Consider the following 24,571-nt stretch of genomic DNA (forward strand, 5'->3'; position numbering starts at 1 on the left):
CTATTTATCCCGAGCGTGCTCTGCCACACTCACAACTCCCATCCTGACGTCCAACAGGCACATAGAGAGCCTTAGAGTAAAGTGATTATTTGGTGACATTGAAAGGTCCTAGGAGACCCTGCTCTACGCCATGTGTGCTTAAAGGCACACCTCCAAGGTACTTGCTTATGATGGGCATCTTACGTAAGCTGTTCAGAATGGCAATTTTTTGTCAACGATTGTATTGTATCCACTCTTTCTACAGAACGGTTTGTCTCTTTTGCCGTTCGGTCACACAACAGGTCGGTTCTGCATCCATGATGAGGCAGCCGGGAGCATGCAGGCAGGCAGGTCTTTCACGTGCTGACTCAGTGCTTATAGTAATAAACTTTGTAGTGTAGAATGGGGACGCTGAAAAGTAGCATTACCACCAGCACAGTTTGGATTGGCACTGACGGGAGGTAGTGTTAAGGTCTTTGAGACATTGAAATCACTCAAATCCTGCACGAGTACTTGGATTTTACGTCCCTCTTCTCGGGAGACTTTATTCGGCACCAAACCCTCCTCCATACACTACCGTGCTTTCACCTTTCTTATTCTGTTTTATTTAGTCTAGACGGAGCCTTTTCTTATGTATCTTGAAGAAGTCGTTTACCCCCCCCCCCCCTCCCTAAAGTAGTTACACCTACTTTTATCGCTATCAGTAGTGCGCGATGCACCGGACTACTGCAAGCGGTCCTGATGCATACCTTTTGAGAGAGATACAAATGTTTCACCTCAAATGTGATCAAAAGGGTTCAGGTCTTTCTACAGTTTCCGTCGATAAACTAACAGGTAAATCAGATGAGTTTACATCTCAATGTCATCTGATGCCAGATAGAAGACTGCAGCTGTCTAATGTCAGGTGCAGACTTCTGGTTACCAGATTAATTTGTCAACACGTAATCGTTATTGGGATTGAACTCCAAAAAGTGTCTAATATGGAAATTAGTTCGGCTTAAAATAATACTTAAGCTCTTATAAAGGTGACAATGGTATGAAATCAACACACCTTGTATTCCTTTGTCGCCTTTGTGTCCACGTCCTGAAACACAGCTATGCTTCCTTTGTGGTCCACCTTAAAAGAAAAGCGACTACATTACTGTCATTAAATGAGGCAACAAAAGCAAACGGGACAGCATTTTCACAGTGCCACAATTTTTTTCTCACTACAGCTTGAGGAACTGGAGGTTCGAAGAATTCGACGTTGGAAGGGGAACTGGCAGTTAATCCTCCAACTGCATTTGAGAAGTCTGAGTCTGGCTCCTCGGCTGTTCTGTACGTCAACAATGCATATTTCAATACTGAAATGCATTTTTACGTACTACGCAGTGTAATTGCTTTGTTTACTCCTTTGCTCCAAAGCATACTTACTTTCCAAGGCATTTAGGCTAACTTCCAGACTTTCGATATCCTCTAAACATCAATTAAGGAGTGGATATTCGACTACAGAGCGTCGCCGAGTGATCTTCACCACACGAAACTACGACAGCTGCCGCTACGGAGGCATAACAACAATTCGAAGCCGCGGCAAGAGGTATGCAAACTCACCTCGATGAGATTTTGCCCAAGTGAATACACAATCCCGCGTTTCTTGCAGATATTTTCCAACGCGTCCGAGTACTTCTTCACACTGAACATAGCCTTCGTGGCGGTGAAATAAAGAATTTGTGCATCTTTATTGCGACCTCTCTACAAAACCAATACAACTTTTACGAAAGGAAAAGGATGTAAAAAATTTCTGAACGGCGAAACAAGTGGATATGAAGCAAAGGTAATAAGTATCATCGAAAAAACTGCCAGACAATGCAAAAAAATATCATTAGATGACCTAAAAAAGTCACGTGGCTTTCGATACGGGCTGTTCCAACGACTTGACCCGGCACAAACTGTAGGGGCTTGTAAAGTACATGCGTGCGCTCTGAAGTAGGGGGTAAACATGCCCAGTCCACCGGTGCGTTGCCTCTTATTATGCTTTTGTTCATTCTCCCTCTTGCTTGGAACCCTCATCTCATCAAAGGTCCGTTAATCGAATCTCTTGGGGGTAATTCAAGTTTTTCGACCTTGAGAATCAATTTCAACTCTCTTCCATACCTGTGAAGACCATTCTCTTATCTTTTTTACACAGCATTTCAAGAATGTGAGGTATCAGGACCCACCATCCAGAGGCACTTTGCAGGCTTAGTTCTACTGCCGTGTCACTGAAAAATAGACATGATATACCGAGGAGAAAAACAAATCTTGGCAATTATGAGGCATGACATGCTACCATTGGTAAAGACAAACAGATTGACGGGTTAAGAGCAATTTAAAGCAGTGTTTAACGTGAATGATGAAACGTCTGGTCCACATCCACAGCAACTGAGGAAGTCGTGAAACTTCTCTTTTAAAAGCACCAAACTTTTAAAAGTGCTTCCAAGACTGTGTGTGTGACAGTACAAACCTTGAAAAGTAAAATAACGAATAATACAGAATGACTTCAGTGCGTTTCTTGGAGTTTTAACTGAAAAGATAGCATCAAATCAGATGCAATAAAAGGACGGAAAGTCCTTGGTAGCGAAAAGAACGTGAATTTTAGCCACCATCTGCTTCATTAGAGAATAATGCAAATGAATGAGGCAAGTGTGTGATTCTTCGATTAGTAGAATATGAAATGACTCCTACAACTCCGGAAAACATTCTAGATTTGATTAGCTAGAAGCTCACATTTCCATTGGTTACTTCCCGACCGCTCCCATTCACTCCTTCCTGATTGGTTGACAGAGCACTTATAGTGACTATAGGGCTAAATTTAATCAAAAACTGCGAGTGTGCGAAGTCAAAGACCACTGTTGGCCTCTGACGTTCTCCACCAGCCAGCCGGCCGACACGCACGTGGGCGCGCTTCATTACCCATACACGTTGGCAAATAAAGGGGTCTGTATCAAGGTCTCGCCCACTAATTAGTCCCTCCAGTTGGGGAGTCTGACAGGGCCTGATCTCGCATTCACAAACACCAAAACATACCATTCACTGATGAGAACAGTCATGATAAGCTCAATGCTCCTTAAAGTTTAAGTCTACTAATGATAGAGGTGAGGAGATCATTAAAGGTAAACTGATAGCGCTAGAGAAATATCTCTTTTGAATTGAAAGCTGGGAAGAAACAAGTCTTCCGGAAGAATTGATTAATTTTAAGTTGCAAAATAGGCAATAAAGGGGCAAATCATGGGTCTTCTTAGCTAGTGACAGAACTCGCTTCTAAGGTGAAACCGCTATGATGCCCAATCTTGTGGGAAAAGAAAAGTACTCCCCCAAGGGGCTGAGAGGAAAATTGACCACCACAGTCTGGACATTTCATGAATGTGACGCCAAACATCAAGAATTCTTTGAGCAAATAGTGCAATGTACCGAAATTCTTGACCATTAACTGATGGAAGACAGGCGTCACATACATGTGACGCCAAACCGGTATAACGAAGGGTTCAAAAACACAATTTAACCGGATATTTAGTTGCTGGGACCTTTTGTATTAATCAACTGATGTACCGTGTCTCATTATTGAGGGTCATCTAAACTTATAGGTGTTGGTGAATATACTACTTAGAAATTCCAACCTCTTAAGGTTGCTGCTACTCCAACTTGGTCCCTTTTACATTTCCGGATGGCATGAATAAGCTTCTTTCTTAAATTTGAGGCAAGAGGTGAATGTTTGTGTCGATTTTTGATTCCATCAAGAGTCAGTGAACTGGGATAGAAGTACAAAATAGTCAATTTTAACAAGAAAAAATAAGGGACAACAAACCTTGGCTAGATAGTCTTCAAAGAGATACATGATTTTTTGAGGTGCGCCAGCACACTTGATGGGTGTGTGAGGTAGGGTGAAGATGGCTGTGCCATGGTCAAAGTGTTGAAATGCTTTGAAAGTCTTCTCCACATATTGTGCGGAGTAGTTGGTGCAAACCCGGGCATCCTCATCCAGGGCCGCCTTCGCCCCTTTGATCTGAGACAGATAATAAGGTGAAAGAATGGACTGAAAATTGTCCATGAGATGATAAAATGATGCAAACATTAGAAAGAATCAAGTGGTAAACAAGGGGAGTTCAAGTAGCCCACGCAATAACAAGTGACGACTGAGTGGCATGGATCAGTCCGCACAATATTATTCAGAATGACAGTGTTGAATGCATGAGGGTGCGCCTAGACAGCTTTGCGTTCTTCATCGATGATCCAGCGAACCGGACTACCCTAGGAAGGTCTAACCTTCTGAAGTAGTTACGCAGAGTTAGCAGAAGACTACGCGGAAATGCAATTACTGGAATCTCCGAACCAGAGTGACACTGACACTGCCAACTAGAAACCTTACTAGTCGCTATCCTGCATCGACTCATCGTGTCACTCTTTACTCACTCAGGGAAAGCATTTATTCTGAAGGCCTAGACATGGATTATCCAGTTGGGAGTTCAACAGACTCCGGGCCACTCACACATAAACCTCAGCATATAACAGTTGGCGACTCAGTTTATAACATACGCACGGACGCCTTTTTTCAAAAGGACACATGCTAAATGAATTTCACCAAAGTCAACAAAGTGGGCCACCGCCGTGTGACTTGGAAATTTTTTAATTCTTTAATTTCCCTCGATGCTGGCCTCAACCCACTTAGATAATATCCTAGTCGAAGCGGAGGACAAAATCGTAGCGAGTGTCCAGACAGGCTTTCAAACAAAATACGGGATTGTTTTGTGGTTGTGTTTAGTTACACACATGATTATGTCAAACATTTTGTCTTCCATGAACGTGAAGTGCAGCTCTGTCTCCCAGTCTTCCGATCTGCCAATTCAGCCTTCCAAAGTCATGAGGAGTAGTTCAAGCACTACAGATGCCTCAGCACTCCATTGATTTTGCCTAACTGTTATCAAACGCTTACAAAGGGATTGCCATAATCCACTTCTTTTGAAAGCGTAGAACAAGTTCCTTTTCAAGTTGTCTGTGTTAATTTAATGTGGAACCAATAAAAGCATGCAATAAAATGTCATCAAATAAATCCCCAAGTTGAAAGTATTAATGATACATCTTCACGGAAAGGCAAGAAAATAAAGTATCAGTGAATACTATGCCTTTTTTTAGTACTTTAGCTGTTTGTTTGATAATGGGCCACTTAGGGACTCCGTAATTGCACCTCCACCGGATGGCCTGGCCTCCGAGCGATGTCAGCAGCTCTAAGCCCTATTGTACGTAGACAGTAAACTTCAAGCCTAAGTATTCTATCCTTCATTTTCAGGGAAGTCTCCGGGGCGTCAAAATGCTGGCAGCGGAAAGCGAAGCCGATGCTTAAATGACACCCACCCTGATATCTGCTGATGGGTGATGAACCTTAGCGAGGTGAAGGAAGTGCATATGCTACGGATGAGGGAATCTGTGACGACCCTGCACAGAAAATAACGTCTACCTTAGCCAACCACCCCAGTGCCGTGTTGTAAAGCAACACTAGTCGTAGATCGTCTGAAATGGTTAGTTAGGAGCTGTAGAATCGCGATACCTCCACCACCTCTCTACCAGCTGCCTAGAAACTAGACAGATATGGCTGGACAGCACTGAAGTAAAAAGAAAGTGACAAGGAGGAATTAACGCAAAACCTTATCCCCAGTCCTTTGTCATATGACCCTACCTTTAGGCCGGTGTTCCTTCAACTAGCTATGGACATGCATGATGGCCAGCACATTCCCTCGTCCCGCAATATAGTTACCATAAAGGATGAAACTCCAGATCCAGCAGAATTGGAAAGAGGGATCAGTGATGCAGCGGTCAGGTATGTCCTCAGTTGTATGGAAGTTTTATGACTGGCGCGGTTGGCTCGCGGGTAATTCCTTACAGCACCGATTGCGTTTAGATGGTTGACGCAGGACGTCAATCTAAGGAGAGCGCCGGAGACGGCGCTCAAAAGAGTAGAGGGGCCATACAATATGTAATATGTTTATTTAACTCTAAGTTTTAGTAAAGGGGCCACTTAGGTGCGCCGCCATTGTGCTACAACTGAGCAGCGTGGCCTCCGGGCCATACCAGAAGCCCCAAGCCCCACCCTACACCGGAAAAACATATTCTGCCCGAGTATTAGGTCCTTTTCCGTCTTCAAAGCGGTCTCGGAGCTCTACGCTTGATTAAGTCAGTCATAGAAATGGGATGCTTCGTACTCAAGAGGTAAGCCAACATCAGCCTTGATGAGCTAACTCACCATGTCAAACCGCAACTTGAAGCCCACGCAGATGACTAGGTAGTCGTAGCTTATCTAAAATCAAGGCAAAACATTTATTAAGCACAAGGTTAAGGGATATGCAAGGGGGGACGTGAAAAGGTATAGTTAACCACGATATGATGAATAGCTTCCCTCAGTAAGGAAAGTAAATTTAGGCAAATCTTTAATAGGAATGCTACTTCCACAGACGTGATGAAGGGGCACAAAATTTTTCAGTCGAATCAATTGTTATTGCCAGTCTTCAGTAATTTCTTAATTCATGAAGTTTAGTCTTCCCCAAAATCGCAGCCGAAAATACTTTAACAGAGAAGTGAGGTGCTCAAGACCCTCCCCTCTCACCTCATTGTTCGGTACTACGCCTAGAGAGCAATTTCTCTGCATCCCGATAACAATGGAAAGGTTTGACGACTAGACAACAGTCAAAAATACGATGGAGCTGTGTAATCTGTCTATCGTGGTTGTGCATGGCTCAAATTACCTAATCCGTGTTCTTCTACTTTCAGGTTTTGTGATGAAATTTTATTCCAGTTTGACCTTGACGCAACGCTGTAATTGGACAATTTCACGAGAACCCCCAAAATGCAGCCAAAAAGGAACTAGAGTTTATTTTCAAGAATAGAAAATCTTCATACTTCACATACGCGATAAAAGCTCTTCAATCTTCACTTCTAAATGCTCATTCCTACTGTATAATTCCTTCTACTGCACCGCATACCGAGGAAGTAGCTCGATACACCAAGGACTAAGGTTTACCATGTTAAGCTAAACAGCGTGCGGATCCACCACATGAGAATACAAAAATGAGAAATTACCAAGACATGGGGTAATAAAATTTCAACCTTTCGTTAGGGAGCAGCCCAATGAGACCGTGTGATTATAAATTCACTGACGCAATAACAAGATAACGGAATGAAAAAAAACAGGTGATGCAATAAAGGCCTCTTTTCCCTGTATCTAACTAAAAGCGAGTTATTTGGTTAAAAATCCATCCCTTCTATTGTCACTGCATGAAAATTCTAGAAATAATCGCCGAAATGTGCGTCAGAAACGAAGGTTAGCACTTTGAACCAATGAAAAACGTTAGATAAGCTGGAGAGAATCATTTACAAGTAAAAATGCAACTTTTAAATTTACGGCAAAGAAAAACGTGGATTTTTAAGCAGAGAGCGGCTTCTCACTACCCTGTTAAAGGATCCAGATCAAACGGCAAATATAGGCATCTGAACTCGGATGGGGCTCGATGGATTCAGAGCCTCGGAATCATGGCTGTTGGCGTCAATACTTCAACAAGAGCCAGACTTGATAGGAATGATAGCTGTATTACCTTTTAGGCATGCGACCACTTCTTGAAAACTGAGAAACATCCTTCAATTCATATTAACCGTGCAAAAGATTTCCATCACGATGGAATACAGAGCGAAATAGTGAGAAAGTAAACAGAATAGGCAGGTGAGAAATAAAACTACTGATGTAGAAACGGAGGTGAACAAGGGCATTCCATTATCATACGCTAATTGCTTGCTTAACTTTCCGTTTTGGTAACGGGTCACTTAGGGTCTCCGCCACTATCTCCACTGGGGGGCCTAGCCTCCGGACCCAGGCCAGTCGGCCCAAGCCCTTATCTGCGTCGACAATGCATATCCTGCCCATGTATTATATCTTCTTTCGTCATCTGGAGTCTTAGAGCGCTGCATTACCTCTTCTTGGCCTACTAAAGCAGAACTTGTTTCATAAGTGTTGACCAGCCCCCACAATTGTGTCGTTTTGTAGGGGGAATAATACAAGTGGACAGCTCAACTTTGGAGGCCAGATACTGAATGACAGTACAATTCTCCTCCTTTCCACCACTTTCACTCAGTATACGACTTGTTTATGAGGGAAGTTGCTCTGGAAATGAAAATGCCCTCGCTAACGAGGAGGCAATGACCCCGGCGCGATTATAGACGCCCTTCTCCCACATTACCCCCTTACTTGCGCTTTTTCAAATCGCGAAAGTTGCTAATGTGTAAATTACTAATTTGTCTCGAATTTTAAGGCAAAATTTCCATGGGGTCATAGGAGGTATTTGCCGAAAAGAATTGGCTCCTATCACTTACCCAAGCAGGTTTTTTTACCCGCATTCCACCTCAACCAACCAATGGTAACCGTTAGTTTACCAGATGCGGTCGTGTGTAGTACGTTGACTGTTTAACTCTCGGTTTTGGTGAAAGGCTCTTTTTGTCTTGATTGTTATACCTCGCCGCGTGGGCTGGCCTCCGCGCCATGCCAGTAACCCTAACACTTTCTGCCCTAGTAGCATGTTTTCATTCGGCTTCAGGGACGTCTCGGAGCGCTATAGTGATGGCAGCGGAAAGCGAACCCGATCCTAAAGGACATCTATCCCGATTTCTACTGCTGGGTGATAAACCTTAGTGGGGCGGAAGAAGTACATATGCTACGGATGGGAGAATTGGTGGTGACCCCAAACGGGGGGGCAGAAGTTGACGTCTACCTACGACAACTACCCCAGTCCCGTTTTTGCAGGAAAGATATTAACAACTGAAGCGACACTAACCGTGAACCATCTGACAAAAGTTTAGTTACAGAGTTTCCCTACCGCACCTACATAAAGTTGTTAATAAAGTAGACTCGCGACACCTCTTCCACTTCTCTACTAGCTGGGTAGAGCTTGGCAAGGAGGAGAGGACGCGAAATCCTTCCCCCACGGACTTGCGTTAACTCCCGTCCTTCCTTACGTAAATCTGCTTTTAGGCCAGTGTTCCTTCGTCTATCCATGGACACACATGATAGCCAGCACAATTCCCCGTTCCTGAATCCAATTCCCAAACCGGACTAAACTCCAGATCCGGTTGAATTGCCAAGACGGATCAGCGACGATGAGGTCAAGTATCTCCTCAGTTGCGTAGAAATTTGATGACTGGCAGAGCCGACTCGTGGGTGTTTCCTTTATGATGGCTGACGCAGGAGGCTGACCAAGGGGATCGCCGGGGACGACGCTCAAAAGAGGAGAGGGGCTATGTAACACGTTGGTTATTTGTTTAAATCTCTTTGTCTTGGCCATTATATCTCGCCGGGCGGGTTGACCTCTGGGACATGCCAGTAGCCCCAATACCTTCTGTCTGTTGAATATATATATTCTGCCAGAGTATCATGTTTTCATTCGTCTTCAAGAAAGTCTCGGGTTATCAGATGATTCAAACATCTTTGAAAGACTTTATGCACGTGGGAACCCCCAAAACCCCGTAGCCGGAGTCCATTCATAGCCCCGGTATTAGCTGCGGAAAATTCTCACCATATGAAAATAAAACCTACACTTTTGTGAGGTTTTAACTAACAATACCATTAAATGCAACTGCTTTACTCTCCAAGTGAGTGGATGGTGCAGAATGACTATATTTAATACGAATTTCTCATCAGAAAAAAGAAGATAGCCTCTTTTTTGTGAGGTTAAAATCTAGTGAAAGTTCTCCAAATGTTATTCTTAGTATTCGTAAAAAGGAGGGCAATAGGCCAAAAGCAGTTTAATGAAGCACAATTAGTTTGGTGACCTATTTATGAAAATGCTTACCACTAAGTCCGCTCTGGATAGATGCGCCTTAGCACGGGTTTTGCCCCACTTACTTTGAGAAGAAAACCAACGGATACTCCGCCAGTCCGACAAAATGCTTCGCGTTCATAAATGGTATACGCACATCCATACCGTTCACCTAGTGGTACCGACAAGGTACTTGGAGGAAAACGTCGTTTTGAGAATCGCAACTTACACCCCATGGACACAGTACAGTACACAGTGTCAAATCACGTAGAGAGTGGATGGACTTGGTAAATGGGAGCTCCCGTGCATGAAGCTATATCGTTAGAGTGAGTCTTTATCCATTGCGGGAATAGAAAGTGGATTAAACGTATGCCTGAGCATCTTGGCACAAAGTAGACTTTGATTAAAAAAAATCATCCCAACAGAATGATTAATTTCGAGTCAAATAATTCCGACTCTGAAGACAGGTATAAGTTTCTTTTTTGTTCACTTTCTTAGGACTATCTTGCAACAATTAAAAAAGACATGCCAACAGCACTGGCAAGTATGAATGCCAAAATCGGAACCGACATGAGCACCTGCTTCAAGCAAATGATAAGGCTTTCAGCCTTTTCAGGACTCAGATCTCGCAGATGTTTACCATTTATCAGTCTTTCCATGACGTCGATAGCGACATGATGACGTGAATGAGGTCTTCTTCCAGTAAAACTGCAGGTATTAAATGTGCTGATTCGGTATCTTAAATGAATGTGCGTCTAACTCTCCAAGCACTTTAGTCAGCGGTGGTTGTACTTCCACTCTGTGGTTTGGCACGTGAGTTGCCTTGGGGACTCGGAGCACCAAATTAACGTTTTAATTCAGTTTTTTTTCTTTAATACACAAGTTGAAAGAAAGAAATTTCACAACTTTGCCACAAAATATTGTTGTCTTAAATAAATTAGTAGAATTTGTGGGATTAGTTGGTCGCACTTAGAATGGTGGGCTGTAGAGGCCACCAAAGATCAGAAAATATATCACTCAATACAAATTACGCATTATCTCTGGAAACAAAACACCCAAATTTTATGTTAGAAGACGAAATATATTAAGATCTGGCCTATAGCCCCGCGCATTTTAAATGCAGCTCGATAACTGAATGTCGGCTCTGACAACCTTAAAAAAGTTCACTCGCCATTTTTGTGTTCATTTATGTAAGCATAAAGTACTACAAATCTATATTAAATTTCAAGGATTCAGATTACGATCAGGAGATCTGGGAAGTAAAGTGAAAATGGGTAAAGTAATAAAAACCTTCTCTTAGCGTGAGGAAATTGTGAAATGAAGCGCCACGGATCTTGGGATCTGTAACAGTTCAAGCCATCTGTCAACGATTTTACTGACATATCTCGGCAAGGAACGGTATAGGTTTAACGACGTAAAAATCCTTTCAGTAGTGGGTTCAGCTAATCAGTCGTTATCTTCAAGTCACAGCGCCTCGGTTTGTGAAAGCTACGCCCAAGCCTTGCGTTGAGTTGGCAATAAACCTTCATCTATACTGCTATACAAATATTACACCCCCGAGACTATGTTAGTGACAGCGTCAGACGAGTTCTAACTTCGTTGGCTAAATACCACACCAAAACGCTACCGGAGGACAACTGCCGTGAATGACTAAATTCGGGAGAACTCACATCAGAAGAGACATTGAAATTGCACGAAACAATAAATTTGATGAATCAAAGCCTGCAGAAGGACGGGATATTCCACAATACCAACTTCGTTTACGTGTAGCATCCTCTGGATGGTGGAGTCGCATCGTTTAACCTCCATTCCTGCATCCGTGTTAATAACATTTTGCAAAACCAAAGTATCAGGAAACTGAGTAAAGTCGTGATGTCTTTTAGAACCCCACCAAGCCCTTACAAGCTATTAATCTTTCCCAACAGAGCATGAACTTGCTGCGAATTTTGCATATTAAAAAGAGTTTACCTCTGGAAACCAAAATCCCAACCCTAGCCACCTCTTCTGACTGTCTACTCTATTTCGGATGTTTTCAAGTGATTGTTGATTACCACTGGTGAGAAGAGGTGAAAAGTATCACTGAGAGCAGTATCATCAGAGGGTAAGACGGTACCTCCCTCCCTCCATCCCCAGGGCTGAGATGAAGGTGATTTATGCAACCTGGATCCAAGCAACAAAATGATAGTGACAAAGGAGAAAGATATCAACCCTCCCACAAAATTGCGTGACCTCTTTCCTCAACCACGGCCTAAAGCTACCAGATGAGCAGAAAGTTCGTCTAATTTTCGCAGCAGGCTGCAGCAGTAACTCCTGGAAACTTGCAGGAACTTGCAAAGCGAATGCAACTGCTTCCATACATACATATATTATCCGGCAGAGGTGCAAGCGTGCTCCTCAATATGACACGCCTTTGTATGATGATCACTTTAACAAATAAACCACTTGATAAAACACTCTACGGTTATTTATTTCTACCATGCCAACTCAAACGGGTCCATTTACCCATCCTCGCATGTTGGAGCCTTTTAAAGCAGGTTCCATGTTGTTACGTTTTATTGCATTAGTTATGTCGAAAGATTTTCACAGAATGTGTCAAAAGCCAACAAAAGTTTTTTCCCCTAGGAAAGCATAACGTTGGACTGTAAACAAGATTACTCAGCCCATCAGTCAGAGAGGTTAAAATTCACGACCGGAAAACATACAACATCACTAAGACGTCCTCCAAACCTTTTAAAGTATGGTCCCACCCCTGCAATCCCAGTAGGAGAGTGGTGTGGGCGTCAAGGGGGGAGGGGCGGAGACCAGGACGCTATTAATGGAGGTGAAGCAACTTCCACGAAAGCGTTCAAATGGCTAATGTCTGGAATACCTTAGATGGTCACTCAAACGGAGATAAACATCTCTTTCATGTGTGTAGACTAACATCCCCGTGGATGATGGTAAAGAGCCCGGTTCAGGACACCTGCTCACCCTCTGTGCTACCAGCAGATCAACCGATTGATGGAATGCAAAGATAAAGATAACAGGAACTTGAGAGTGAAATAAAAGACGATTGTGTGGTATAGGAGAGATAATAGGACCAAACACTACGCAAGCAGCACCACTCCCTTCCCACCTTCCTTTTCCACAGTCTGGAAGTTGCCATCAGCGCCGAGACTGTTTGGTTGCAATTCAATGCTTTACAACAGTCAGTCGCCTATTTCACTACACCTGACAGTCAAAGGAGAGAATGCAATGTTAATTTAAATCTATCTGTAAGACAAGACTCAAGAAAAATCAACTTTTCCAGGACTTATACTTACAATTTTTGTTGCTGCTACCTCGATCCGTCTCAGCTTAGGTCTCACAAGGGCAGCACTTGTGATAAGAGGCCAAAATTGAAGGCAAAAGTGGCATTTCTCATTTAGTACTTAAATTATTTAGCATTTGGTGGCCAAATACTTCGCCCCTTGGCACCTCAAACTGCGGTGTACTGATGGAACTCCTCTATGTAAGAAAGTAGGGATCTTAGCAATGACAAAGAGTACGTCATTGCAACACAATGCTCGGTGGAAACATGCAAAGGTGAGCATTTCAGCGCTTGTAACGCTATGGGAGTTAAACGCCATAAAGGTGGTCTTCTTCTGCCTTTTTAAATCCACAAGTCCCGGTTTACATTGAACAGCATTGTCACCAATTCAATTTCATATCAGTAGATCTGGAGAAAAGAAACTGTCCAGAGGGTTTATAAATCAGTCTCGGATAAGTGGCATATTACCTGTGTGTAACTCAACCCAGAGCCTAATTTTATACAAAAAATCATTTTTATTGATACAAGGAAGATTACACATTGCTTAGCTGATGTGTAAAATAGGTGGGGTAGGTTTTAGTGAAACCGTGCCTCCTGGACAAAACTCCCCATGAAGGATTCAAATTAGGCAGCTACTAAGTACATTCACCGTGAAGATCCGAGATGCTTATGAATGCTCAGATTTGGCATCAATCGTTACTGAAAGGGACAGGTACCCACAGAACAAGAGATTCCTACACCTCAGCCGAGCTATTTACGACACACGAATTAGCAATAAACGCCTGTCACACATGCGAGACGCTGGTGACAGGTGTGCTGAAGGAGCTTTGCTTTTTTTTTTTCAAGTCCGATGAACAAGTCGAGTTGTAAAAAAACCCCCACCTTATTTGAATGAAGTCCCACATTCATCCTGAGGAAAGGTGGGTTTGAAGACAAATGAATTTAAATGTACCCTAAGCATGAATTCGATTGAAGTTGTCAAACTTCTCATCGAATTAGAAAGTAGACATTTTCCTATTGAAACACGAATCTCCTCCTAATCAAGCTTTAAATTGTAAAGTGAAATAGTCAGCTGGAATGGGAGAAAAATAGAAGGACTTCAAGATATGCAAGGATCCGTGACGTCTTTGTGGGCTGAGAATTGCGCAAATCCTACATCAGTAAATTTAACACAAGCGTACCCGCTTGTCAAAACATAAAAAACCGAGACTGAATGTAAAAAAATGCCTTTTCCTTGCCCTTACCAAATCACAGGACTGAAACTTTTACTAACCATGCCAGCTCAGCTCAAAGCGTGGTCCCATAAGAAAAAAGTCCTTTCCAGATCCTTACTAATACTTGTGCTACCGGAGATGCCGCTACCCCAGAAACCCTGCTTCCATTTTCTGGAATCTCCACTTTCTCGGACGTTTTCGGACGTCGCGCTCTTACACGTTCCCTCCTGATTGGCCGAGTCAAGTTCAGATATGCTTCAAGTGTTCCAGCAATCACTGCAAGGTCAAGGTTGATCAAATACTGTAAATGTTGGTAGACTGAAAACAACCGTGTCTCCTTGGCATTCTCCGCTAGCCATTTAGCTGTCACGTCTGCGTAGAAGCTTCACCTATCGGTTATTCACTGCAGTTGAAAGCTCAACAGGATCCAAACAGGATCCAACAGGATCACAATCTCCAGTTTATAAAAATTACCAGCTCAAAAGCAGTTGAATTCCCGAGACAACTAATCTCACCTCTCTTCCTCCAGAAACCGTGACTTTATTGTTCTCTGGGTCAAAACCCACGATCTTGTCTTCAATCCATTCAGCGTTGTTCGGGATTGCCTCCCGAGTAGGAATTCGAGTTTGCGATAGGTCCGTAATCCCAGCACCAACTAGTGTCCAAGCACCTTGGTAGTAATGATGCTGATAAAGGGAAATAAAACATCGGCTATTACAACAAACTGATGGCATATGCTAAGCACGTGTAGGCTAGGGAGGTCATGCGTTTTAGCTTGTGCAGCGTAGGACAAGTAGGTGAGGATAGGCGATTCACATAGTCAGAAGGCGCAAATAATTTCTAAAGTGAAGTAAGCTAAAGTAAACAACCACAGAAAGCATATTAAATCTTTTTGCCAGCTGAAATGGTCATCATTAGAACCAATCATTTCATCCTGGCAAGACAAGTTTTGCCTTTATCAAAAGTCTTATCTCTAGAAGCCGGGGAAAAAACGCTTATTAAGGACAAGAAAAGGTAGCAATCCACAATTGGAGAAATATCATCACAGAAAGAGGAAGGATGAGAGTGATCCAATGCCTCCCCACCTTTCAGCCTTTAGTGAAAATCCTCTCACGGGTCAGTTTCGCAGCATGAAACAAGAAGTCTCGCATTCCCCTATGGGCACACAACTGTTTCTCAGGGAGGAGTCTTTTCCCTCACTTTTGAATCATGTATCGAGTCATTAGACCTCAGTCTCAATCATCACTTGACCTATCGACAGTCTGCACAGTTCCCTAAGGACAAAGTAGCGTGTGCCTTAGAAGTGTGGAGTAGTTAGTGGAAAATATGGGGATGATCACTATGTCTGTTCAGTTAGCGAGCAATGGAATATAAAAAGGACTTCTCATCACCAGTCGCAAAACAATTTAGCAACGAAGTGTTTTCATTGGAGAATGAATTGCCTGATTGGCGTGATAAGCTAACGGTTGCAACATTAAACTCAGAGAAAAAAACCGAGTTATTGCTAAATGTGCTGCAATAATTGCAACAAAAGCCCACCTTAATCACACACAGTACTAAAACAGTAATCTTATAAAGTAAAGAGCTTTAAACAAATGAATGGTTGCTGTTTTGAATAGATAGTTTGTAAAATCACTCCTACAATCTGTAACTATCCAAAGCACATTCAGAATTCATCATACTGACTTGGAATAAATGAGCATTTAGTAGAAAGAACGGTGGATTTCTATTCAACCAAGATGGAGAGTAAAAATGTCTTTAAAGGGAGATAGAAGGAAATCGTCGGACACTTGCTTTAAGAATACCTGTAAAAAGTTTATATAGATTTACCCATTAGTTGATATCGAGGTGATATTAGGTAGTGGCTGGACAAATATGTAGGAGATGGATGGATAGAGGAACGCTGTGATAGGACTAGGAATAGGAATGAAAGGATGGTTTGGGGATAGATGAATAAACGGAAAAATGTTTGGGCGTAGGTGGGTAAAGCAAGGATGAATGAATATATGAAGCCAAGTATGGATAAGTTTGGGTGCATGCGAGATAGGTGCATGGGCGGATGGATGAATATACGCAAGACTAATAAAAGAAAAGCGTTTAATGGATAAATGAGTTAGTAACGGAAAGATGGCTGGGTGGATTAAAGGGCAAATCCACTGGGCCAGGGTGAATGGATTGATCTACAGTAAACAGGCAGCCAGAAATATAAATGGGAGGGAGAGTTAATGTATCTGAGCAAGAAAAAACAGATTGACGAATGAATGGATGGAAGGACAGAAGAGTGTGTGCGGATGTGTAGTTGGTCGGATGGATGGGCGTGTAGATCCGTGGTGAACGAAGAAACAAAGAGAATCATATGGGATAGATAAAGTCGTGAACAAATTGATGCAAAATGTATGGATTAAAATTTGAAGGAAAAAAGTACAAGTGTCTGTGAGATATTTGGCGTTGAACTGCATTAATGCTTTTGATTTAATCATTATGCTGGCCATTCGATAGGAAAGGAAACTCACCTCGTGAGGTTCGATGACTCCGACGGCTCCAGCTGGTAAAACACCGCGGAGTCGGGCGGCCACTGTGCATCCACCCGTGCCCCCACCGGCTATGAGAACCTGGTAGTGATTTTTTCCACTCGTGGCAAGCATCGCAACCTTCCGCACGGAGCCTTCCACCCGAAACCAATTAGGCTGTACTTTTAGAAGGAGAGATGACACTAAAGCTGCCATTGTGGTGTAACCTGAAACAAATCCAAAAGTTTAGGTCACTAGAGGTGAGTTGGGACCCAAAGTCTACCATAATAAACAAAACGAATGATAGTATCGCCTAAACCAAAATCACAATTTCTTATACGTGATGGGTTCAACATGAATTAGTGAAAAATACTACTCGTCGAAAAGACAAACTGGCACAACTCACGAGCCCCGCCTGTCTACAACCCAAGTGCCCGCCTTACCGAACGCCAGTATATTGCCCTTGAAAAGAAGGTATTTCAAGTATAAGATTCTTCCCATTTGATGAGACAAGTTTCATAAAAGTTTAGAGGAATGCAAGACAAAGTAAAAATACTACTTGCGTCATAATTTTTGCTTAATGTAGTAGTATTGATGGCGATCAGCTCCAATATTTGAACCATTGTCCTCAATTAAACATTAATATTTTATTTAGAAGCACTAAATGAAGAAGAGCCCTATGTTTTTTTAAAGCACTTATAGCAAAAAGTTTAGAGCATACCAAATTTTGCAGTTGTGCTTTTTTCGTAAGCATAAAGGAGCAATTATTCTAAAAATACACCTGACAAAATCTTGTCTTATAATTGTAATTTGTCATTTCTTATAACATTTTTATCATCGTTTGCTAATGCTTATTATTTCTAGACAACGTCTACCCTACATCTGTCTCTTAACGCGCTTCCCTGTATTTATTTCCTCTTCGCATGAGGGTACTTAAACAGCATTTGTACCTAGTCGAGAAAATTTGACGAAGTGTCTGGAAGTTAACGTTTAGTTTCTGCAAAGCCAAACTACGTCATGTCACCACAGAATGATAGCGTGTTTTTAGAGTATAGATGGTCTGGTTCCCTCTAGACTTAATCAGATGGCTACCTTGCCAAGACGAAAACGCAACCTGGGAGGACTGAAGATTTGTTGGAACTCAATTTACTATGGAAGCGTGCCTAAAATTGGCAAGCAAAATACCTCTGGTGATAACACTTCTGTTTATGTGAGCTTCAAAGATCTAACCAAAGCCCACCGTCAGCCGGTCATCGCCACCACACTTTACTCCAGAGTGAAGAACCCAATCCCACCTCAACCACTACTCGTTTCCGCCATAAAAGAGGCATAGGTAAATAAACAAGGCCTCATTGTTATCATTGCATCATACACGCAAGTATGCAAGGGGTGACAGTGACATTACATCAGCTCTTCATTATTCGCTCACCAGAGCTCTTTAACCGACGCAAACGCAGCACACACGCGCCCACATGTAAACCACAATGCGTAGGAGGTGACGGCGATGGCGAGGCGACGCCGATGAAGTAGACAAGCAAAGACCTTCCTTATGTACACATCTTTCTCCCTTTCAACTTCCGACGGCTGAGGGAAGGGTGGGACACTTAAAGAACAGGGGCTACTTTTGCTAATATAGGGAGAGGAGGGTGAGGGGTGGAGGAAACGTGTGGGTCGGGGTTGAGAAAGAAAAAGGACCCGGCAGTTGAGCGAGTTAGGAATAGACATAATGCTTCTTGCACAGCACTGTGAACTGCTCCTCGTTGAAATGGCATTCTACAAGGAGAGAAGGAAGGGAAGAGGTTTAAGTTCCTTCAAAAGAATTCACCGCACCCTCTCCCCTCTAAATCCGCGATGGGGAGAGGAAGATCGTCATGCATCACAAAGCAATTTTAACAAATAGGGAGGAAACATCCGCGCAAACAATACTATCTTACAATGTAAAATATAAAAATTACTCGTGATATACTTTGACCACCAGGATCTCAGATAATGCGGGATGTGTTTATAATATTTTGAATAAGTACAATAAGCTATTTTGCATGTAACGCGTCACGATTCGGCAAAACCAGCTATTACAACAAGGTAAATAAAACGTCAAACATGCGACGCCGGGCTCAGGTCACCTATTGTGCGTTCAATGCATGTTTCGCAAGACTAGCAACCATAAGCTCCGAGCTGACAGAACTGGATCACAGGAGTCACTTTAAAAATATGCAAAATCTATAGCTAATCTCCAACGCATTGCAAATCATTACAATCCCCAAAACCAGAATGATATTCCAGTGAATAAAAAAGCTATTCCTGTCTGCCAAAAATGAGATCCAAAGTATGCTTGTGCCTGATTTTTATTACTGTTTGATCATTCTCTGCTCCCAATCACTTTTTTACATAGTCAGTAAAAGTAGTCGTTTACAAGAGTCCATGATTGTCTGTAGAAGGGGGACGATCACCATACTAACGACCGTTCAATTGAATGAAGGAGAATTGAAAGGCAGAAACAAAACTTACCAGCAAGACGAGCACAGTTGTAGTGGTAGCAGAGGTTGCAACCATGATTTCGGCAGCTCAGAATCGCTCCGTGCTTTTTACAATGTGAGCAAACCTACCAACAAAGGGGGAAGAAAAACTGAAGCCCATCGAAACCGAGAAAAAGAATTCATTTAAAACACAAACACATACTAGAGAGGGGGTGTTCAAATCAAAACTAGACTTTTATTTCAAAGGACGATACTGCATTCGCAGTGTATCAGTGAGCATAATGTCTAACCCTAGAGAATCGAAGCATAATCTGCCATACAACAGCCCATGGAACGAATCTGGGGGCATGAGCATTTCTAGTTCCAAAAAAGCTCACGCACGCTAGGTACCAACACAAGACAAGAAGGCTGAGTGCTTCTCCAGCTGCTACTGCTTCCGTGGTACTGAGTTGGTGGAGCGTCTTGATAAGGAAGCCCGCAATTTTCTGCTTCTTACCGCTGCATCAAACAATACCTGACTACATCACTTACCTCTCGAGGCCAAAGGAGCACCAGATTAGTGGAAACATACGCAGACCAGTATTTCACCAAGAATTACGAGGTGAAACTGTCTATACTAGGCTAAATGTGGAATGATGGGCGAAGAATGAATCAGTCACACTGACAAATCATTTTATATTGAAGCTGCCTTCGGAGCAGTGGTTAGCCATAGGGGTAAGTGGACAAGTGCAGCTTACGCTCCTCGGTAATCGTTCCTTTTGCCTAACATAGTTGTGAGTCCCGGTTTGACCCGAACGACCCCTCATATTATGAGGTCATTTGTACCGTGGCGAAGTCATGAATGTTTCTAATTTCATATCCCATCCTTAATTTGAGCTGCAAAAACACCACTGTTCGAGGTAGAGCGGCACATTGTGGAATGCTAAATTGGCCTGCCGGTTCCATTGGCTAAGCTGGCTGGTATACGTCCAAAATTCACTACAGCCGACTAACCAGCCACTTCTCCCAAGGGGTCGCAATTCTGGATGGAAGATGGAAACCCAGACACGCTTAGTTAACTTCTCGGATTTGAAGTGCGTGTGCGGTTATGGGTAGATTCAACAATACGCTGACATTATAATGCATTGAAGTGGTACATAAGCCTTCTCGCTCCTGGCCTAGCATAAGATATTAGTAAGAATCAGCAGTTTTGTACCAATGATTAAAAGAAAGTAGCATAGCGTTAAAAATGCTGGCTCAACCCTCCTACCCAATGCAATACTCCAAATTCTACCTAAAAAGATCACAAGATAGGGCTTTGTGAATAAGTCTAAGGCACGGATTTCGTTTAATTTTGGCTAAACAAGACCAGAAGCACAAAAATCATAAGACGAAACCATTTATACATTGACAAACCGATACAAATTAAAAAACCTTGTTAATTCAGCCACTACCGCTTCTTGAATGACTACCATGAAAAAAAGCAAAATTCAGTAAGTACTTTGGAGAAAGACAAGGCGAACTAACCGTCTCCAGAGCCATGATAACAGCATCATCCAACCCTGCGATTTTTCCATCCCCCTGAATATGCGTCCCCGGCGCCCAGAGTACACATTCCAGATGGAACCACACCTCCCCCTCTCGACCAACCCGATTAGCCTCCGGATGGGCCTCCGCACCAGATGCTGCTGCCGCTCCCTCCAACGCTGTCGTCGACGCCGCCCCCCTCTTCCCCTTCCCCAGCCTCTTCCTCGTCTGCGGAGGTGGTGGCGACTGCTGAACACTCCGAACGGAAATGCTGCCTCCGGCTGGAGGAGAAATAGCCTTAATTATGAGACGAAGCGATGGTGAAGGTGCAAAACGGGTCTGAGTGGAGGGAGCGAGAAAGTAGGGACCATAGAGGGGTCCCAGACCTAGGAAAGACGGTGCTTCGGCGCAGAAAACGCAGCGCCAGGAAGGACAGGCTGCCTCGCTATAGCCTTCCGGTAGGCGGGCATCACGGGTGCTTGAGCCCGGCCTTAACGACGGTTTGTAGTGTGAGGAGGTGAAAAAAGAATGTAGGTCGGGGGAAAAGGGGGAGAGCTTATCAATAAATGGATGGTGATTGGGACCTCCGCTGGAGGACGCGCCAGCGTTTGCTGCCGCCGCCGCTCTCAAAATAGGGCAATCGATGTTTTCGTTGGTGGTGATTGCGGGATTGATTACGTGCGCAGGGTGGATCTGATGTTCATCATTAGGCTCTGTGGACTGACATGATTCAAGTGTTATCGAAGACTGACAAAGACAGAAATAGGGAGATTTGAGGTAGCGACGTTGCATATTAATTTCAGCCACATTGACGTTAGCGCTGGCTTTGTTTACACCTATGTAGGGACCCCGGGCACCGCGTTTTCGCATCGCCGATTTCCTAAAACAAAATTGGGAGAATGAACAAAATGGAACTTGAAAAAAAGGCAATGCAAATACAAAATTTTACAAGATGCTTACTTCTGAACACTCTCCTCAGCCCGTTTCAGAATGGCCGATCGCTTGCCGCCGGTCTCGAAATCGGAGTCGGCAACTCGCGACCATCGCTTCTTTTGCGGTCGACGCCTCTTAGCAGGAGCCTTGCGTGCCGGTTTTTTCACAGTAGTCACGCTTGTTATTTCTACTGCTTCGTTGGGGACGGCCACAGGAGAGGGTGCTTTCTTCTGTTCACTAGAATTAACCTGCTCAGTCGGCTTTAGGGGAGGCTGTATAGGCTGCTTGGTGGGAGAAGTAACACGAGGTAGGACAAAAGTGACCGGCATCTTTTCCAGAACCGGCAACCCATTCGAACGTTGCGTTGGTTGTGCTGAACTCGCCTCACCGATGGGGGACAAGTCCGAACTTACACCATTTGAGGATGAGGAGGAAGATGTGGAACTTGAGGAGGAATCGCTGGAAGAGCAATTACGCTGTTCGTACGGTTTGGGAACCAAGATGGGGGCATTTTGGTAGGTTGAGAATGCGATATTAGGTGGGTTATTCGACGTATTGCTCAAGCCGTCTTCTTCCATTATTACAGGGGGAGCAGGAGAAGGCCGTGAAGATGTGTTGAAGACAGAGGAATGGGCGGGTGATATGCTAGCAGGTGAGAGCGCCGGAGGGAGAGGGGAGTTGCTGCCGCGGTTTTGTTTCATAGATACATAGAGGGAGTCGAGACGGTTCTCCTCATTGTTCCTAGCAAATTTGCTGGGCGGTTGAGTAAGCGACGACGGCACAATGTCACGATAACCGGCAGCTGATCTTTGTACAAAAGGTTGATTCAAACCATCGCTTTGATGATTCATATTAAGTTCTCTGCTTTTGCGTCCGACTATTTCCTTGGAATCAATAAGACTGCTTTGCAATACCGTGCGAATCCTATCCATTTTCCATGTGAAAAGTTATTGCAATGAAAATGCAAGAATTGAATTTGTGCACACCAACCAAAAACTTCAAACCAATAGAAAATGGGTTTCACGATCTAGCCGATTAAATCAAATTGCGCAATAGATTGCTAGCGATTTAATGTAAGAAAACATCGGGGGTTAAAATATACGAGCTAAAAGTGTCCGATAATTGCCAAACACTATAAAATCTATTAAATATGAACAAGAATAAAAAATTGTTGTAAGATTACCATTATTTTGGATAAAATTTATATAGATGGCTTGATTTTCCGTGAACTGGTCAGTTTTACAATAGGCTAATACATTTGTTTCTAGACTGGCAATTTATGCCAGCTAGGTTAGGGGAGTAATGACATCTCTATTTCTTACCCCCAATTTTAAGCCGACATTTTATTGTACCTCCTCGAAGTCACAATAACACAATACAGCAAGGATAAATGTATAGTTCTAACGTGTAGATGAATTTCAAGGCTATTAGCATTCTATGAAAGCCCTTTTGCAGAGCTTATTTACAAGCTGCAGAGGCTGAAGTACCCGAGTAGTTGAAAGCAAACAAAATATTTACAGAAGCAGTCATCCAAATTCGCAATTCACTTTCAAACATAGCTTGTACTTAAGCCAACAAATAAGTGTAGGACGACAGTCTTTGATCTATTTCTCGGCCTTCAAACTGTTAGAACACCCAGGCTAATTCGGTTTTGTCATGTTTATTGCTTAAGGCAAATGGGGTGGTGGGCACAAGGTTAGGGAGGTTTGGACACAGAACTTTTCTCTGGGTTGTAGAATGCTGATAGTTCTCAATCACAAGGTCCTATTCGTTTCACCACCTCTTCTCTTAAAGAAACATTTAGACAACATAATTATTACACAGGACTCAAGTGTATACTAACTTATATACTAGTGCAATCCATTTATCAAGCAGTTATAAGCATTCTGTTTTTTGTAGAGCTTTAACCATTTTCGCTCATGCCTTATCCAGAAATTACTCTTTGAAACTGTAATACTTTGGTTTTTTTAACACCCAATTTTGGTAACGTTTCACTTAGGGTCTCTGACACTTAATTTCTCTCCGACTAGTGTGCCTTCCAGGCTATGCTGGTAGCCCAAATCCCTTCTCTATGTTTACGATGCATATTCTTCCAGAGTATTAAATATTCCTTTACCTTGGGGGATGTCTCAGGGCCCTACAGAAACACTGTTCACAGTGACCCCAGCTTTTTGCTAAATATCTTCCTTGGCGGTTACCTCCTATCAAAAATAAGGCTTCCTCTTAGTAGCTTTGTCAGCACAAATGAGCCGCTCTTGTGTCTTGTTCCCCATTCCCATTTTCTTACCACCTGGAGTGTATTTTTGGCTACTTCAAACGCCAGTGCTTACGAAAGAAGGCCTCAACACATGTCCAGGGTGAACCTTAGAGCCCTACTTCCTTTCTACACACTGGAATGTAGCTTGCATCAAACAGCTGTTTCTAAAATTTGACAAGCATGTTTCTGCTAGGACCGAAAAGGATCAGCTACCGTTTCCCCAATTCGTGCTTTGAGATAAAGTGGCATTTTAATGACTTGTTGCCAAAAGTTGTTGGCAATCGAAAAATAATGTGACTGTTACTGTGCATGTATTATACGGCTTAAACAAATATGCCTCAGTCAGTCGGTTCGGTAGTATTTATTGTACTCTTTATTATTTGCGCCATAATTTAAACTATAATCTCTTACAATTTCAGCGGAATCTAAATCATGTGATTTAAGTTTGACCGTTTCAGGCATCAAGCCTAACTCAGCCTCAAAGGCGATGGATGGATGGATACAGGATGGATGGATACAGGATGGATGGATGGATGGATGGATGGATGGATGGATGGATGGATGGATGGATGGATGGATGGATGGATGGATGGATGG

The 24,571-nt window shown here is 43.0% G+C and overlaps 2 protein-coding genes across 2 annotated transcripts; both read right to left on the reverse strand. All coding sequences in view use genetic code 11, as the record gives it.

Annotated features, from left to right (window-relative positions):
• Positions 1-4: 4 nt before the first annotated feature.
• EGR_07079 (Sulfide:quinone oxidoreductase) lies at positions 5-4,388 on the reverse strand (the record flags this gene model as incomplete). Its single annotated transcript, XM_024496328.1, has 6 exons — positions 5-70; positions 1,031-1,096; positions 1,570-1,710; positions 2,725-2,997; positions 3,803-4,000; positions 4,314-4,388. 6 exons carry the CDS (start codon positions 4,386-4,388, stop codon positions 5-7), a joined length of 819 nt encoding a protein of 272 aa, XP_024349255.1.
• A 9,976-nt stretch (positions 4,389-14,364) lies between these two features.
• EGR_07080 (Sulfide:quinone oxidoreductase) lies at positions 14,365-22,649 on the reverse strand (the record flags this gene model as incomplete). Its single annotated transcript, XM_024496329.1, has 6 exons — positions 14,365-14,592; positions 14,807-14,977; positions 16,805-17,028; positions 19,310-19,403; positions 20,785-21,664; positions 21,745-22,649. The coding sequence occupies 6 exons, from the start codon at positions 22,647-22,649 to the stop codon at positions 14,365-14,367; spliced, it is 2,502 nt and encodes an 833-aa protein (XP_024349256.1).
• Between the last annotated feature and the right edge of the window lie 1,922 nt (positions 22,650-24,571).

Source organism: Echinococcus granulosus, assembly GCF_000524195.1.
Source record: "Echinococcus granulosus chromosome Unknown EG_S00069, whole genome shotgun sequence".
NCBI classification, from domain to species: Eukaryota; Metazoa; Platyhelminthes; class Cestoda; order Cyclophyllidea; family Taeniidae; genus Echinococcus; species Echinococcus granulosus.